Below are 19,755 nucleotides of genomic sequence, written 5' to 3' on the forward strand. Positions count from 1 at the left end.
CTCATCCAGTACTTCAGCCAGACTTGGATTTCAGCGACGAACAAGAACACGTTATCACAGAATTGTATAGCTTGGCGTGGGAAGTGAAAAGAAACGCTCCTGATTGGCATCACATGTGTTTTTTCTTGACGAGGAACTAGAAATTGCCGCACATATTGACGCTGAGATAAGAAGAGAGCAAGAATCAGCTCCCGTACCTGCTCTTGCATCGCCTTAGCAAGATTAGGAGTGACTCACGCTGCGGTGGCGCTTCGTCATGTTTCGACCAATCAGATTGCTCCATGTCAACGTGTCCAGGTTCAATGAACTTGACTTATTCAGAAGCTTCTAGAAGGGCATACTTTACAATGCAACAACCTTCTATTTTCATTGATGGTTCATATTTAGCAAGAAGGACAAGTGTCCCAAATGTAATTTTCTCATTGGTCGAGGGTAGTTAGTTTTGGGAAACCCTAATTAGGGTTTGTAGCTTTCAATCTGGGCCCTTGATCACCGTTTCATCTCAACCATTCATTTATTTTTTGAAAAACTATATAAGGCTACCTCCTCTCATTTGGAGAGTGAGGTTTTTTGACATATTGTTGCGTAAGGTCATTTCCAGATAATTTATTGCATGTGCGCTTTCTCTTAAGGCGTTGTAATCCCTATTGTTTAAATGATTTGCATGGTTTTCAATTTCCTCAACACTTAGTTAAAGTTAATTTAGATTTGCTTTCATTGTTGTTAATTTGAATGAAGGATTTGATAAGTGCCAATCGATGGTGTATCTCCGCTCATACTTTTGGTGAATGGATGATTTCCATTTCACCATGCAAAGTTAGTTTGAGCCCTTCCTCTGTGTATCCCAACATCTTAATCATAAGCACAATCCATTCAAGATTGCACCTGCTTTGTGTAGTTGTCCCTAGTGTGGCGAAGCAAAGTTTGGTTTCCCGAGAGCACCCAGTTGATACTGTCTCCGGAGTTCGTAGGATTAGATTAGCTTTCCCGAACCCTATCTCTTTTCTCCTTTTTGAAAGTCTAAATCCCGAAAAATCTAAAAAAAAAAGAGAGCCTAAAATTGCTAAATCCATCTAAGTCCAATAGTTCAAGACATTTGTTAACGTAAGTCCCCCTTGATATTTTCAGCATACACTACCTGTTGTGACGTATTCACACATCGCCCCATTGCAAATGGGGACCCCTATTTTTTTTTTTGCTTTCTAGGTTTTTTAGGTTTGTTTGTTAGCCTTTGCATGTTGAGTGTTGCCAGAGGGATCACTAGGATGGCAGGCTCTGCTTGAGCCAGGGTGAGTCCACGGGGCCCCAAAATTAGGGTTTCTTTGAGAGTCTTCCTTAGGGCCTGGTTTTGCTCTTGTTGCTAATTGTGTCTTGCTTTGTGAGTGAGTATCATCCTTGAAGGTCTGAGCTAGGTCAAGTTGGTGAGTGATGAAGTCTGTAATGTCATCCTGATCTTCAAATGCCTTGAAATTTGGCTGTCTGGAATGTCTTCCTGATCCTGCAATTTGACTAAGTCTGGAAAACTGAAGAATCCTCCAAAAACTAGATTTTGCATTATAACTCCTGGAGGTCCGAAACCACTCTCAAACATCCTGACAGTATATATGGAATATAACTTAAAGTATAAGAAGAAAGAAAATGTCACTTATACTTAAATGTTATATTCCATACATGAATCCGGATGGAGAGACCAAAATGTAGAATTTTGCTCCTGACCCTTCCAAAGGGTCCAGAGTGAATTTCAATTTTCACTCCTGACCCTTCCAAAGGGTCCAGAGCGAAAATTCACCAAGGACTCAGGATCTCGCCTAAGTCGAAGAGTGGTCGAGCAAATTTGCAAGGATATGGAAGGAAATGAATCTAGGATCAAGTCTAAGACAAAGTCAAGTCAGTTTGAAGGTGAATTGAGCCTAGAATAGGAATTTCGCTCCTGACCCTTCCAAAGGGTCCGGAGCGAATTCCTCTACAAGACACTCCACCTTGACCCAAACTATGAACTAACCCATTCCTAGCCCTGAATGAAGGTAAAAACACTTATTTGGAGTGAAGAAATGTGAAAATGAAGTCAGGATTTGAGCCCAAGGATGATTTTCGCTCCTAACCCTTCCAAAGGGTCCAGAGCGAAAGTCCCCTTAAACCTCAGTTTCTCACTTGTCAAGGCCAAGTTCCTAGTTTGTAAGGCATGTATGGAAGTGTTTGACATGTTCTAGCCTTAGGGAGTGACTTGAGGTGGAGGAGATGAAGGATTTTAGCCTGAAAGGTGAATTTCACTCCTAACCCTTCCAAAGGGTCTAGAGTGAAAACCCTTATAGCTCTTATTTTCTTCCTTGTTTTGGCTAGGTGTTGGTATGTTGGAGGGTGAATTGGTATGTTCTTGCCTTGAGAGGTAGTTGGACGCTTTGAAAGATGAAGATTTTGCCTATATCATGAATTTCGCTCCTGACCCTTCCAAAGGGTCCAGAGCGAAATTATTTATTAACCTCATTTGCTTCCATGCTTGGGCTTCAAACCCTGTTCCTTAGGTGAAGAGTGATGGAATTTTACCTTGCAATCAAGATTGGGATTGAAAAGATGAGTGATCAAGCCTAAACCAAGATTTTCGCTCCTGACCCTTCCAAAGGGTCTAGAGCGAAAATCTACCTAGCCCTCATTTTCTTCCTTGATTGATCAAATTTTAATATCCAAGGCATGTTGAAAGGAAGAATGGACATGTTTTTGCGTTTGGGAATGTTTGAAAGTGATGAAAGGTGGAGATTTTGTCCTAGAAATGGAAAATCGCTCCTGACCCTTCCAAAGGGTCCAGGGCGAAATTTCACTAAAACCACCTTTTTTCCCAATTTCGTGCCATGCCTAGTGCAGACTAAGGTGAATTGTGATGAGAGGGGTCCTTAGGAATGACTTCAAGTTGCTAGTGATCCATGAATTTGAGGGAATTGAGTAAAACCAAGATTTTCGCTCCTGACCCTTCCAAAGGGTCTAGAGCGAAAATTCTACAATCACTTGCTTTCCCTGCAAGACAAGTCAAACTTTGGGTTTTTATAGCTTGGATGAGTGTGAAGAAGTGTTTTCTTGCCTTTTGAAGTTGATTCAAGTTGAAAGGATGGAGGAAGAAGCCTAAAACAAGATTTTCGCTCCTAACCCTTTTAAAGGGTCCAGAGCGAAAACCCTAAAAACCATCTTTTTCTCCAAAATTTGAGTGAAGTCAGGCCTAGACCAGGGTGAGAGAAGCCATTTGGATTGCCTTGGAAAGACTTTTGATCACCAAAAATGCAAATTTTGAGCTTAAACATGAATTTCGCTCCTGACCCTTCCAAAGGGTCCAGAGCGAAATTCTGGATAGGTCAGGTCCCTGGCTAGGTTTTTGAGCGAATTTTCCTTTTTAAGGCTTTTGAAAATCAAGCACATGTTGCCAAGTTGAGAAATGGATTCAAAATGAGGGAGTCTAGAGGAAACAAAGTGAAGAGAATGGAATTGAGTGTGGATAAGCAAGCAAAAGGTGAATTTCGCTCCTGACCCTTCCAAAGGGTCCAGAGCGAAATTCTTCAAATCCACTATTTCCTCCTTGTGTCAAGTCAGGATTTTGATTCCTAGAATGTGGTTGAGATTGGAGTGAGGTTATTTAAGCCTTGCAAGATGAGTTGAAGTGAAGGAGATGGAAAATTAAGCATACAAGGTGAATTTCGCTCCTGACCCTTCCAAAGGGTCCATAGCGAAATTCACAAAATGTCATGTTTTCTTCAAGATAGTGTTGAGCCAAGTCAGTGATCAAAGTGAATGGATCTTAGAGATTGCCTTAGAAGAGATTGTCAATGAAACAAAGGTGACTTTTGACCAAAATCAAGGAAATCGCTCCTGACCCTTCCAAAGGGTCCAGAGCGAAATTCTCATCATCATCTAATTTTCCCATGTTAGAAGCTAAAGAATTGAATCCCTAGGCTTTGTTGAACTAAAACTAGCATATGCTCACCTTTAAGAGGATTTTGGAGTGAAAAAATGAGATAATTAAGACAAAATCAAGGAAATCGCTTTTGACCCTCTCAAAGGGTCCAGGGCGAAATCCTTGGAAACTTCCATTTTTCACCTTGTTTGGGCCAAGCGAAGAGCTGGTTGTGAGATAATGTTGAAAAGAGGTCTAAATTGGCAAGGAATGCAAATTTCGCTCCTGACCCTTCCAAAGGGTCTAGGGCGAAATTCTTATAGGGCCCGTCCCTGGGAAGGATTTTGAACGAACTTTATTTTAAAGTCTTCTTGTTGATGATTTAAGTTGAAAATGCTTTGTTGAAATGAACATGTCATATGTACTTAATCACCCTTTGGTTTATTTTGTAGATGAAGAAAACCAGTCCAACATCATCAAGGACGACCTCTTCTAGTCCAACATCATCAAGGACGACCTCCTCCAGTCTAGGGTCAAAGCAAGGGTCCGTTGAAGAAGCAGATAATTTCAGAAGAGTTAATTAAAGTTAACTTCTCAGCATCATCAAATTGAACATCAACCAAGTTACAAGTGTCAGACAAGGTGGCATCCCAGTCATCACTCCTCCAGTCAGATTGGTCCACCTCAGCAAGACCAGATTCAATGTACCTAATTTACCGGAGGCGGCACAAATTTCGAGGCACCTACCCTTGCTTCTTATTGGTCCTCACCCTTGGAATGTAATTTTCTAATTGGCTAAGGAAGTTTGTTGTAACAAACCCTAATTAGGGTTTCTATCTTGTAATCCTAGCCATTGATTCTAAATCGATCAGAGCCGTCTATTTGTAAAGGGTTCCTCTATATAAGCTCTGGCTTCTCATTTGTAAAGGATAATAGTTAACAGGGAATAGCTAGCTAGTAGTTAATAGTTGGTTAATAGAGAATAGATAGTAGTGAATAATCAGAGAGTAGGAAATAGTTAGAGTAGAATAGAAAGAGATGGCAAAGATTGTTGCCAAGATGTTGTTGTAAAGGATTTGTAAACTTCATTGAAGAAATGGTGAATTCTATGGGTCGATTCAACAATTTGCATGGTCTCTATACTTCTCAAATTTGATTTCATGTTATTAGATGAGTGGAAGAAATGTGTATGATCGATGGTGAAATTTGTATATTCATACTACTAGCAGTTTGTTGATTGCAGGCTTGCCTTGTGTAGTCAACTGGAATCATTCAGCTTAAGCTTAACTTCAATTGTCGCTTCTTCATTGATATGCATCAGCCTGATGGTGTCCATGCCTGTAGCGGTGATTTGAACATCATATAGCTTTCCTCAGAAGATCGCACTAACCTTGTGGAGATGGTCCTGGGATTTCAAAGCAAGACTTAGTTAGAATTTCATCAAAGGTCATTCATTGCTCTTACATTCTTAGTATTAGAAATAGATCCTGTTTCAACCTTTCTCCTTTTTTCTTTTTAAAAAAAAAAAATCAATGGCCAGTAAAATCTCACGTTTCAGCACTATTCAAAGCAAATCAGACGCTCAGGTAATCAAGTGTAAGTCCCCTTGTGATTCCAACAAAATCACATCATACCACGAGAAGCTTATCCACACTTAGAGACCCTACATACAAGAACCTTGGAGTTGCCTCGATTGATCCTTCGACGAGATCTTCAGCAGTCGGGAAACTTTGTTCAAGAGAGGATAAGGTACCTTTAGGTATTTTATTCTGTGTTTGATCGTGTACAAAAGACTCATCAACACTACCCAAGAAGCTATTTCACTAAAGGCGCTTGTTCGCACATATAGACCTTGGAATCAGTTGTGATTTTTTAGGAGAGGATAGAATACCTTCGGGTATCCTATTCTAATGTTTGGTAGATGATAAAACAAACACCAACACAACCCAAGATGACATGACACGAGATGAGGTACCCGGCTATAGATGGTGGATGAGCTGTGGAGCACAAAATCCTGAACTACAACGCTTTGCCATTCAAATATTGAGTTACAGAGCGAGTTCATCAACTTGCGAGAGGAATTGGAGTTGCTTCGACCACATCCACTCCAAAAAGAGGAACAAGTTGTTGTCCAGAAAGTTGGGAGATCTTGTCTACATTCGGACCAATTTAAAATTGTTCATGAATAGATCAACAAATGACTCCACATCTTCTTCACAACAATGAATTTCAGAAGACATGGTAATTGGAGTTGTAGATGAGCTTGACTTTGTGGGTGATGAACTGCTCAGTGATACTGATGATGATGATGCTACGCTTAGCCATGTGCTCTTGATGACTTGGAGCTTTTTTGAAGCTCTATAGTCTTGAATTTTGATTGTACCTTTTTGACTAAAACATCTTCGCAGTCTTGATGACTTGTAGCTTTTTTTTGAAGTTCTAAAGTCTCGACTTTTCATCGTATCTTTTTGATAAAAAAAAACTTGACAATCATGACATCACATGTTTCCTATGGTTTATATTTTAAGAATGTTGCATCTTTCTATAATGATTTTGAATCTATTCTGAAATCTTAAGTATATTGATAATTTGTTGGATATATTACTAATATTTTTTTTTTATATAAGGCAAAATTGATGCCGATTTTTTTTTCTGAAATTTTTGCCCTTGCCGAACTTCATCCGAACTCCACAGCTGCCGAACTCAAACTTGAATTCGAACCTTTTAACTTAGGGTTTTAACATGAAGAAATTAAAAATCAGTAGGGTTTTGTAAAAAATCAACAAAAAAATGAAAATCAATGATTTGAAAAAAAATAGAATTCAAAAACAAGCTTAGGAAAAAGGCTATAAATGAAAATGGAAAAACAATTTGATAGCATTTCCCCTTTTTTTCAAGATTTTTTTGAATTTCAAACGAAGAAAAAAAAAAAAGAGAATAAAAACCTTACTTCACAATGTAGACCTGTTTTGGACACCAAAGTGCAGAAAGAAATGAAAAAAAAGAGATTTATTTTTTCTTTTTTAGCTTGCTGGGCATTTAAAGCTAGGCGCGAGTCCCTCTAAAATTCATGAGTCCCGACCTAAGACTCGCACGAGTCCTCATGCCAAAACGTGTGAATTTTGGGAGGCGACTTGCCAAGATGGGGCTCGCGAGTCTGTGGTGAGTCGACTCGGTGCACCATCGAGCTCATGAGTCCCACGAGTCCTGGCGCGTTTTCGCTGAGTTTTCAATCTATGGATAACATCTTTGGGATGCACCGACTGTTGATTTAGTAGTAAGTCAAATGGTCTTGAAGCATTCCCAAGTTTGGATTACTTCAAAACTTACATAAATCTATAGAAAATTTCCAAGATTGCGAAAATTGTCTATGATGATAGAAACAAAGTCTCCAACTTTTGTAGGATTGATTACAATCATCTTCACAAAACCAAATGTAAGGAAGAATTCTGAACAAGGTAAGATGGCTATGGATGACAAGTGCTTGATAGAGAAACAAATTGGCCCAGAGGCTGAATGAAAAGTACAACTCTACATTACAATTATTTTTAATTTCAATGCAGTAAGAGGGCCAAAAGAGATGTCTGAATTCCTGCACAAGGAAACCATGGGCTATTATTCACCAATCAACAGAAAAAAATATAAAAATTGAGAGATAAATATTTCTAGTTGATGCTGGTTGTTCAATACCCAAATGCTCATGGATCAATACCTTAAATTTTAAAATTTTGAAAATTGCCATATCTATTTTCTTTGGCCTGATCTACCGTGTAACCAGCAACTGCTGCTTTTTTCTTTTCTAATGCTTATTTTAAAATTTTGAAAATTGCCATATGTATTTTCTTTGGGCTGACCTACTTTGTAACCAGCAACTGCTGCTTTTTTCTTTTCTAACCAGCAACTGTTGCCAAAGTTCTTTGTATTTCCCTCTCACTTTCTGTCTTTGTTTTAACCTGAGGGGTCTTGTTTTTTTGCAATCTTAACATTTCAAGCATTCCCATGTTTCACATGGGGCTCATTATAATTTTTTATTTTATTCTTTTGTCATTAATGAAAAGGACCTTCTCAACTTGTTACAATTCTTCCCTCTAGCACACATTACTAAAATTTTCAAGGTTCTCCATTGACTTTTCACTTGTGTAAAAGGAAACCACAACTATGTTATACACAAATCCCAAAGTTTAGTAAATTCCTCTAATACAATAATTGATCCTTAATCTAGTACTTGTGTAGAACTAAGAACCGACCAAATTAGGTAAACTGTGCTACTTCTAAAACAAATGATAGTCAGAGGTGTTGCTACAAAATGAAAGTAAACATACAAATTATTTTACACTGGAAAAACCCCAAGTGGGAGGAAAAAGCAGTTTGTGGTAGTGACAAATTGTAATGTCCCCACTTTCCTAGTGATCACTCAGGAGCATGGATTTTCTTGTTATCCATCTCTGTAGGTGAAATTCAGTGGACAAGAGATGTTAATGCTACCAAGGGGATCCATACTTAGCCATTTTTGGCCTTGGATAGCTTATTTCATTTGTACTTTATGATATTTCATTATAAGGTTACTTTATTCTAAAATAGAAATATTTTATAAAAGTAACTTTATAAAGGAAGATTATTTAATTCCAACTTAAAAGTCATAAAGTATCATTTTAAAAGTGGGCCAAATTCAATGATGGAATTATAACCCTCAAGCTGGGCGCCTAAGTTGAGGGAATATTTCCTTGGCATCTATCATGTTGGAGCCCTAATTTGAGCGTTGGGTTTGGAGAAGCATAAAGGGAAGTGTATGGGAATGATTTTGGCATTCTCTTGTTCATTTTTTATCTCTCATTTGGAAAATTCTAGCTCTGAGATCAGATCAATAGCATACAGGTGTTGGAGAATGAAAACTCTTCAATTCCAGGCAAGCTTGGATGAAACCCCAGGCAATATTTCAGAGGAATTCACTCAGAATTCCTATTTGGGCTTCAAAATTCAGTCATTATTAGCATTTACAGACCTGCAACAGCAAGGAGATCAGTTATTGGAGGCAATTGAGGGCAGCAAATATCATTTTCCAGCCTCACGTGGTCATCCTATGCTAGCCATTCCATCATGGTGTCACCAACAGGGTTGAATAAATAAATCAACAGCAATAAGGGTTTGAATATTGTAGGAAATTCATTGTTAGTGATAGCAATCAGCAAATAAATTGTTTTATCAGACTTTCTCTGGCTTATTTGAGCAGGGTGAGCAATTCTTTGAGGATTACAGGGCAAATTCAGAGATCTTGCCTGGGAGCCTGGTAGAATTGGTAGCAGAATTAGCTGATTCTTCAATAATTGTTTTTGATAATTCTAGTGGATGCAAATAAACTTCATTGGAAGTATTGTCACAGCCTGATAGTTCCATATTGTCATTCATGGTGAGACCCATCAATAAAAATTAAAAAGTGCACTAAGCACATTTGGACTCTTGGTATGAAATTTCTCTCTTGTGGTGAAATAAGCACATTTATTGAAATTATAGTTTGCTGTTGTAAATTTCAGAATTCTGGAATTATTCTTTCGTCAATTTATTTCCTTGTACTTCACGTTCATTATTCATTCAAAGCCAAATAACACAAAAAAAATCATAAAATATCAAAACAAAACAAAAATCTACAAAAACCCCTTCGCTGGCCAAAGACAAATTGAAAACAAATCAGCAGATTGGGAAAGATTTCAGTCCTGAATCTTACACAAATGCAATTCGCCCCTTGCTTCCACAAGAGTGTGTCACTATCTGTACACTGAAAGATAACCAAGCCGAGAAACTGGAGAGATAAAGACAACTTTGCATTTAAAATTCTTGCAAAATCATGTTGGATGGAACTGCTGAGATGCCAAGGTTTTCTTATACATTCTGAGGTCTATACTTATTGAAAGTAATTCCGTACACTCTTTACAACTTCTATGATTCAATATGGATCAGTCCACATACTTAGACACCATTTCTAAGTTCTCAATACTCTAATATCTAACCTCGGTCAATCTCTCTTCAAATGTAGGAATCTTTGAACACAATGAAATTAGAATTAATGGCTTCTTATTTAAGTGCTTAGGTCACAGGTTGTTGGCAAACCTTTACTATAATTGCAAGGAACTCAAGAGATCATTTCAGCTGGATCTTTTAAGCACTTGTACTCAGATTTCCATTGAATTGCAATGAAGAAAGAGTTCACATATTCTGTGAAAAACTATAAAAGGCAAAGTAAACTACTGCAAGTGTAAGCGTCACACATAATCTGCACTCTTTTTGAAGAGGTCTGCACATCTCACCCTCTCGTCTAGTTGAGATTTGCTAATGTGATTGGGGCCCCTGCATGGAAGGTTTACAGCCAAATGTATTCCGGCAATTCCATTCCTGTTGCTGATATGGTCAGCACTCTTCCCTTTGCCACTGTTGGGCTTCAATCACACAAAGCCTTGGCAAAACATTCCCTTGATTCCCTCACCTACTTCTGCTTCTGCAGGTATTCCAAGCTGTATTTATGAGGGAACCCTACAATATGTTTCCTCATTAAAGTCCTCCATAATCATATCTCTGGTAATTATAAATGTTACTGTTCAAGGATTGGTTCAGAAAACAGATGAGAAGGGGGCACATTTAGCAGTGTGCATCACCACTCCTTATAAATAATAACAAAAGGATATTCAAGTGACACTTCGAGATAGCTTAAGATATTATATTGAATGTTTAAATCTGCAGTGCTTAAGTTATCGGTATCTTAAAAATAGAACCAAAGCTATTGAGCAACATCTATATGATGAAAGAAATAGAAAATTTCATGCAGAGATGATGCATCAGAAATCCCAGGATGATGCTATCAACGGGCAATTGAATATGTTAGTCCCACAGAAGCATAACCAGATGCAATCAAATGATGAATGGTCTCAAATCCTGCACAAGGGCATACCAATTGGAATCTACCATGTGAAGTCTGCTCTGCCAACCTATTGAGGAAAAAGGAGGCAATAAAGCAGTTTTCAACATCCCTCGCCATCATCATCTCAGATGCTCTTTAGTGTGTTTCTGATTTATGTTTTAAAACTGCTGGTACATCTTTGTCTTTCTGGATTACATCTTTACTGATATTTTCTAAAGGGATTCTTTGAGCTCATTTAAATTGCCATAGTTCTACGCATTATGGAACTCTGATAATTAGTCATTTAGTGTGTTTCTAATTAGTCTGATAATTAGTAGTAAATGAATCTTAAAACTTTTTATCCAGTTAAATCCTTTTAAAAAATTGCTTTTAAACTGAAACTGAATCAATAATGCACAGCAATCACACATGAAACAACTGCACAAGATTTGATGTGGAAACCCAAGATGGGAAAAACCATGGTGAGTAACGCTGCTAGGATTTACTGTCCTAATCCAGCCTCACAGTTAAAATCAATTACAATATTTAAGGGAACCAACCCTAAGGAGTTACCAAACCCTTGGCTCAAGAGCACCAACTCTTTCAAACCAAAATCTTGTAAATCTGAGAACCAACTCAGAATCCTTATGGCACCAACCAAAAGGATATTACAAGTGAAACACTGAAACTTATTAACTTTGATTTCAAATTTGCAAACCAAGATGCTACAACTTTGAAGATACACAAAATCTACAATGTGTTACAATCTGAATGATATTGTCTTTAAAAAGTACTGTTCTGATACACACACCACAGATAGTTATAACTTGCAAATAAGTATGCCTATTCTGAAAGATGTTATTCTTGAATATTTTGCAAATTAAGTTCTGTAAACAATTGTGATCAACAGTTAGAATTCTGATACAAAATGAATATGTTCTGTAGGTAAGTTTCTGAAGACAGATAGAAATCTGCAAATGTAGCCTGTATACTTCAAATGTCATTAGCACTTAGAAGACGAATGTAAACCAGATATCCTTCAAGTTCTTTTCTTTATAAACTCAGAACAGATTTAGAAAAATGCTGTAAAGATATAATTATATCCAATCAGAAAAAAACAACCTTAGCAGTATAACACTTCCTTAAACAGCACATCTACTTTTAGATAGTAGAGTTCAATCTTCAATCTTCTATAAACCCAGTCTTTGTCTCACACCTCGGATTTTATCAAAACGTTCTGAATGACTTTCTCATGGACAGCACTTTATATTAATGAAGCACTGATAGTCCCCTTTCATCGAACTCTTAAAAAGACTATTTCGAATCGCTCTGCCCAATACTCCTTGCATGTAACTCTCTTTCAAAATTAAACATCGCTTTCATATTTATAATTGTTCTTCAAGCATCGTTCAGGTGTATATGGTTACAAAGAATAAGTTATAACTTATACCTGTCCTATGGTTATAACTAATGTCAGTTATAACATCCACCTGAAATATAAAAAATTCAAGTCCCTTAACAAACATATGAAAAGGGATACTCTTCACTTGTAGAAGCGGTGAATTTCTAATATAACTATAAGTGGCAGATGTCATATTCAAAACCAATGTTAATTTCGGTGGAGAAATCTATGAATACTTCTGTTCAAATTTCTACACAAATAATCATGCAGACAGTGCGAAGACCATTTGCAGCGATATTCATTAGCACGTGTTTCTGGTTTCAAGGCAAGACAATCCTTTGTTCAACTACTCCAGACATGGCACAATCATGTAATGTTCCTTTTCCTAAATTACTCAATTCTGCCCTAGATTACAATTTTTCAGCTATCAAGAGGGTTTCAGGAAGGGAATCTCCTTACCTCTTTGGCAGGGATAACCTGCAACACAAGTTAGAGGATAACCTTCTAAATACAATATATGAATGGTTGTCATTTATAAATCAGTTATGATGATATACATAAGGAAAAATAAAATAAAATTAACTATGATCTATGAATTAGGAAAAATTATAATTCAAAGAATTACTATAATGAAACTTAAATAATTTTGCAAACAGCACTGTCATGTAGAAATCAGAAGTTCTGGGTCATAACTACAAGGATCCTAATTGCCTTGATAGGGTGCCTTAGCAACGGTTCTCCCTAATCAAGTAATTTTGTGAGGCTGCCTTAATAACGGTTCTCCCTCTGCCGGAGAGGGTGCCTTACAGCGGTTCTCCCTCTATCTGAGAGGGTGCCTTAATAGCGGTTCTCCCTCTAGGGACAATGTTCGGCAGTGTCAAAGATCAAATACATAAACATGGATCAATCAAATGGGCAGGAAGTTACCAGTATCTGTCATAGATATGCAACGAATTAGCACTGTAAAACATACAGTTATTATCATGCCACTGATTACCGTACAATGCATCTATAGTTTGCTATATGTATTTCACGGAATTCTTATCAATTTGAATGCTGGCTGAGTATATTTGTGGCAGGACGTAGGTTTTCCCTTCTTACTTCCTTTTCTTATGTTTCTTTCCCGTATATTATTTTCCTCCATGATAACACTCGATCCTTTTTGTATCTCTATCTTATTGATGGATTAATGTTAACACCAAGAACAAGGATGTTACTGCCTGTAACTTAATAACTGTTCTGTTCTGATCTGATCAATGGTGATCTCCCTAGATGCTTTTGATTCCTTTCCTTTATATATTTCAATGTGAGGGACAGGTCACACCTCTTCATCATGTATGCCCTTTGGCAAGAGACACACCCTTTGAAAGAGTTCAACTCTTCATTATTTCTGTCCTTTGAAAGGGACACAACCTTTCACAATCAGATCTGCACTTTTATTTCCAAATTCTCCCCCCTTCAAATGAGTTCTCATCTCCCTTTTATACCTCATATTTGGGAGAGACACAACTTATCATTTCATGCCTTTTGGCCATTCATTAACTTAATTAAATTTTAATTATATTTAATTATATCCTTTTATATTTTAATTTTATTCTTTTGAATTTTAATTTAACTATTTATATTTACCATCAAATTCTATTTCAAAGCTGGGACATTACAAATCAACATTAAATTAGAAACAAAATGATGGTAACAATTATATTCTTATAACATACTGTCCAATATGTATCATAATATTCATCATAATGTTTTGTGTATGTGCATCCTGCAGACGGAAGTACAAGTCAAACCTTCTGCAAATACGATACTACCAAATTACCAATGACATCAATGACAAACTGCTAACACTACCCTGTTAGATTTTGTACATTCATTAACATGAGTTCTTGTAACATGTATTTAGAAAACATTTGCTGAACTGTTCATGTTGATGGAATGAATGCTTTAGACCAAAAAGGAGAAAGAATAATTACTATAGAAACTAAAATTTGAAGTTAGGTATTAGTTGAAAATAAAGTTAAACCCTAAATATCCATTGCAATGTCAAGTGTTGATTGTAATAGCAATGGAAGCAATGAGCAATTTGATTACCAGGGGAGATTGCAATAAATACAAATGGAAGAGTAACAGACCAGGCTAGGAATATCCAACCAACTAATAAAATACCTAATGTTAATAAAATTATGTAATAGATTATTGAAAATTTATCATAAATTATAATATTCAAACAGTTTGTGGTAAGCTGAAAGTCCATTGTAGTTGAAATAGGTCACCTTTCAACCTTTTTAGCTCTGATTTGGCTGCTTTGAGACTGAATAATCTTCTTTTAGGAAGCTTATACATTGGGTTGAACTTGTCATCTGATCTCATTTCTTGGTTTGCTTTGTGGTTGTTGAAGGTGTGTGCTTGTTTTGATGGCTATATTTGATGTTTTTATCTTAATGAATTAAAATGAATATCTATTATTGTAATTGTGGAATTATACTGAGCCACAGGTAGTACAGCTAGCAGCATCTGGGAATTTTGACGAGGCATTGGCATTATGTAAATTACTTCCACCAGAAGACTCTACACTTAGAGCATCTAAAGAAGATTCCATCCATATCAGGTATTTCTTAGCTTCCAGTTATTTATGTTATCAAGTTTTAGACATCTTTGATGTAATTTAGATTTGGTTAAATAATTGAGTCATAATATTTTGTTTCAAGTCTTTGTTTTTTGACTGGTGATAAGCATGCATTCATCTTTCGTAGTTTACACCTTCTCTGGAAAAAACAATATCTTAGACCAATTGTTCATTTCTTTGAAGATTTGTATGTTAGATTTAAATTCTATTTTTAAATTTGTATGTTATGGGCCTTCAGTGTTCCCAAAATGAGAATTGCATAACAAGATCATTGAGAAAACTGAAATTATGAATAAAGTCGAAGTCCAAACTGAAAATAACCCGCACCAATGTTCAGAGCATGAAATTATGCCTCATATTAAAAAATAATTTGAAAAGGAGAGCATGTGAGCAAGAATTTTTGAAGGTAGACTTAAAAAAGCTGAACGACAAACGGTGATAGAAGCATAAAGTTAAGGTGTTTGTTGAGATCATCTTGATGTCACTGCTAAAATTTAATATAATTTCTTACAAATCTAAAGGTTTGCTAAATGTAGCTATCGTCAATCAAAAAAGACCTTTGCCAATTTGGGGTCTCTGCCAAATGTGGATGCTTTGCTAAGTTTGAGGGATGGCCAAATAAGGTGCTAAATGTACTAGAATAGCAAAAGAATGCCAAATATTAGTGTGTATAGATGACTAGTGGTTGGTAATTTGCAGTTTTAAAAAAAAAATTAAAATAATTATTAAAAAAGGGTGATGGTAGAGGGGTTTAAACATCCCCTGCCACTCCCATCAAGGTGTAGGGCCTAAGGGTTCACCACCCCTATCTCAACTCAGGTTGTGGAGAGGGGCGGTACCTCCAAGTCTGTTGCCCTATTACATGGGTTGGGCCAAAGGAACATGCTGTCCCTATCATGGCAGGGCTGTGGCAAGGGGTAGATGCCCCCTATGGTATACCCCATCTTTACTTTTCTTTTTAATAATAATTTTTAAATAAAAAATCTTTGCTTCTAAAATTAACAAATTTTTTAAAATCAAATCCATACTAGGCAATGGTGGTACAAACAATTTTCTTTTTCCATTTTTTGTTAATTTGTACACCAATCAAAGTTGTATTAATGGTGGTTGTAAACTACACGGATCTGGTCAACCCTAAAAAAGGCTTGAAAAATTGTCGTTGCCAAAACCTGTCATGCCATATATGAATTTATAGATCTTTGGACCTAAGCACAAGTTTGAGGTTTGTTTCAGTTTAAGAGGCACCCTATAAAAGTTCTTGGAAAAAAATATTGAGAAATGAGAAGGGTTTTTTTTGTATTGATTATAGAGAATAAACTGATTTACAAAACAGTTAGAACTGCAACCAACAATTCATGTCATCCTTCTATCTAGGTATACACATCAGTAAGTATGTATAGATCGGGCCATTAATACACAGGTTTATACAAAATACCAATCCGGTACTACAGTCCTATACATCTAAACATGCATATACAAAAAGCCATCTAGCTATACAAAACATCCACCATGAGACAACCTTGAACTAGATCCAGGCAACCCAGCCTAGGGGGCCTTCCATCCAAACCAGCCTCCGATCATCCATCATTCTGGTAGAGTGCACCATTTGATGGCGAACCAGCTCTCCATTTCCTCTGATTTCCTCCATAAGAGCATCCAGGGCATTGACAAAGGGAGTCCTTTCTGCATTCATTCTCCCCCAGTTATAACCATGAGAGAGCTCAAAGATAAATACTCTTGTATGCCCGTCAATAAGGAATCTGCGAAATTTCTCCTTGTTCAACCTGATAACCATAGTAACCTGCGAGAAGATAAAATGAAAGGTGAGTCTACGAAAAGACTCAGTAAGGGCCCTTACTTCCCCTTGAAATCTTTCTATATTTCTAATTCTCCATAGATACCAAAGTATTTCACAAGATAACAAATTCCAAAAAAGATTAGCGTCTTTCTTAATGCCTCTAATAAATCCAGTAACAACATCAAGTATGTTAATATGCATCGGTAAAATCAGCCCAAAAATAAACCAAACTTCCTTAGCAATAATACAATCAAAGAAAATATGCCTGATGGAGTTCTTCACTTTACAAATATTACAAAGATCATCTTTATTATAGTCAAATCTGATAGGCAGTTTATCAAGCATTAACAACCATCTAAAAGTTTTCTTTTTAGGGGCCAGAGGAGAGCTCCAAAGAACCTTAAACATTTTGCCCCATTGAGCAAGGGATAGATCCGAATACTAATTAGCATTAACATGATTAAAAATATTAACATTATACGTCAAAGTTTTATAAATAGAGATTGATTTCACATTACAAAGCAAGCTACCATCAACCCATGAAAAGGATACAAATCTGTCATCATTCACATCGCATCCTTTAGGAAGCTGCAAGATACCACATGCATTGCACTTGATGTTATATGTTCTTCTATTAGACAAGGGAAGCTGATACTTACTGGAAAGATTGTCCCATGAAATGAGAGCACCATTTATAATAATATCTTTAAAACAACATATACCTTTGTTGGCCCATTTCTTGGCCGAACACCGTTGAGTGAGTGCGAAGGATTTTCCATTGTGGGTTAAGTTCCACCAAATTGATCTTTCCCCACAAACTTGGTTATCCCGGCTGATCCAATTATTACCAATATTAAAGCCTAACGCTCTCCCACGCCTTCCAAATAGATTTGAAGACATCAGAGCCTGCAGTAGAGATTGAGAAATTACCAGCTATAAGGTCACTAATAGGAAGGGATCTCCAGGTTTTAGCCTTCTTGGGAACACCCAGTCTGATGTTGTTCCGAATGAGCACTTTCCAAGGTTCGTTGCCTTCCAGTGCATGGAAGATCCATTTAGCAGCAAGTGCAATCCCTTGCACTTGAAGATCCTTAAGGCCCAGTCCTCCAATAGCCTTATCCATACAACACCACTCCCATTTGACTGAGTGTGCTTTTCTGTGTCCTCTACCATCTGACCACAAGAATTCCCTGATGATCTTCTGCAACTCATCGATTTGATAATTACTAAACATCCACACAGAGGCGTAGTAGATACTGTAGGATGACAAAATCTTTTGACAAACTTGTACTCTCCCAGCAAGCGAGAGGTAGTGTTCATTCCACTTGGTAAGCTTGGCTTCAATCTTGCCCTTAATCTAAAACCACATATCTTTAAGACAAGGAGAGATTGCGAAAGGAATCCAGGTAATTCAATGCTCTCATACCATTTTGGAGAAATGGAAGAACTCACAAGAGTAGAAATTTAACCGACAAGGCCAAATACCTTCGACAAAAGAGATGCATTAAAATTGTAAAAGTTGAGAATACAACCTCACAGAACCTAGTGAATCGCTGTATGCAAATAACTTGTCACAACAATTGAAGATTCACAAAACAAAAAGATTGCTTTGAAAACCTAGAGCAAAAGAATGCAATAATGATAATCAAATTGGTTAAGGAATACAAAGGGATCAATCCTTATAAAAGGAGATCAAACCTAAAAAGGGAAAACCCTAAAAGCAATTAATAATTAATAATAAATTAATTATTAATATTCCTAAGTTTATCTTCCTAAATTTAGCTTAAGTGAAATAGAGAAAAGGTGACTTAATTATTAAATCAATATGATTTATTTAATTAAGTAAACTAATACCTTTTACTGTAACACCCCCCCTTAAGATGAAGTTAGGGAGAAGCTAAAAAAACTAAGGACTAGATGCTAGAAAGCTAAAAATGGGTCTCAACAACAAGGCCTGATGAGGTACCCAAGTACAATGAAATCCCTGTGAAATGGAGAAAAAGGAGAAAACCCAATGGGAACAAAACTCCTCTCCAAGAAGAGATGAAAGCTCAAGTGAAGGACTAAGAAGCCTCCAAACAAGAATGTTCCAAAAGATAGGAACAAAAGACGAGCATGAAGAAGCTGCAAACACTGTCATCGGATGACTGCTATGATGCTGAAATAAGAATCTCCTCTGAAACAAAAGATGATCACGATCAAGAAGACATGAATCTGCATGAGTGCCCTCAATGACACTACTTGAATCCGAATCAGATGGCAAAATCAGGCAAAACATTTGGAATCCGAATTTGAAAGTCATAATGTAGTGCATGAAGAAGAACCAAGAACATCTGACTGTGCAGACATGAAAGTACAAGCAAATGCAAAGGGTGTGCAAACCAAGGCACACACACGCATGAGAAAGGTATGAAGGTAAACAAAGGCAAACATCAAACCCCCATGGCACTTTATATCATAGTGCGAGTACAATAAGGCACAAAACTGGTGTGCAAGATCCCATAATACATGTGCAATAGAAGGGCACTTTATTTCAATGTGATTACAAAATCATAAGTGCTTACAATGAAAGCTTAGAATGTCAAAAAAAGACATAAGATTGGAAATACATGAAGAACAGCCAAAAACAAGTCATCCCATGCAAACGAGAAATTTCCACAACGTCATATGTCCAAGTAATTCACCAGAGTGTGAAAACACAAAAAAATGAATGAAATGTACCTGGAGTAAAATCTGGACAAAGTGCATGGATGGCTGTGAAGAGCTCTGAAACACCGTCCCAACACCGTTGGAATCGCGAAAATTGGAGAAACTGGCGAAAAGTTATGAGCTCGGGACTGAAAACAACACCTCTAACTTCAAATGGAAAGTAGATGAAACCAACTTTCCGACGATATCTCGTTTGCCAAAAAACGATATCGTATGCCCAAGTTATGACAAAAAAAAAAACCTCTCTTTTAGGGCACAAAGAGGGTCATAGGGGCCATGCAAGCTGTCCATACTGCTGACTGTACCGTTGACGTCAGCATGATGCCATGCTGATGTCAGCGCTAATGCAATGTACTTTTGCTGCAAAGGGTTGACTTCTTTTTCTTTTTAATTAAAAAAAATCTTTTAACAATATGCACCAACTTGATTTTTTTTTAAAAACCCAGCAATC

General features: G+C 36.9%; 1 protein-coding gene across 2 annotated transcripts in view; it reads left to right on the plus strand.

The window, feature by feature from the left end:
- The window catches only part of LOC131036745 (vacuolar sorting protein 39), a 154,052-nt gene that overhangs the window by 78,838 nt on the left and 55,459 nt on the right, over positions 1–19,755 (plus strand). For both annotated transcript variants that reach the window (XM_057968716.2, XM_057968717.2), the window contains one exon: positions 14,667–14,779. In XM_057968716.2, coding sequence (XP_057824699.2) covers positions 14,667–14,779 — 113 coding nt within the window. The remainder of the gene's footprint in view (positions 1–14,666; positions 14,780–19,755) is intronic.

Source organism: Cryptomeria japonica, chromosome 3, assembly GCF_030272615.1.
Source record: "Cryptomeria japonica chromosome 3, Sugi_1.0, whole genome shotgun sequence".
Taxonomy (NCBI): Eukaryota; Viridiplantae; Streptophyta; class Pinopsida; order Cupressales; family Cupressaceae; genus Cryptomeria; species Cryptomeria japonica.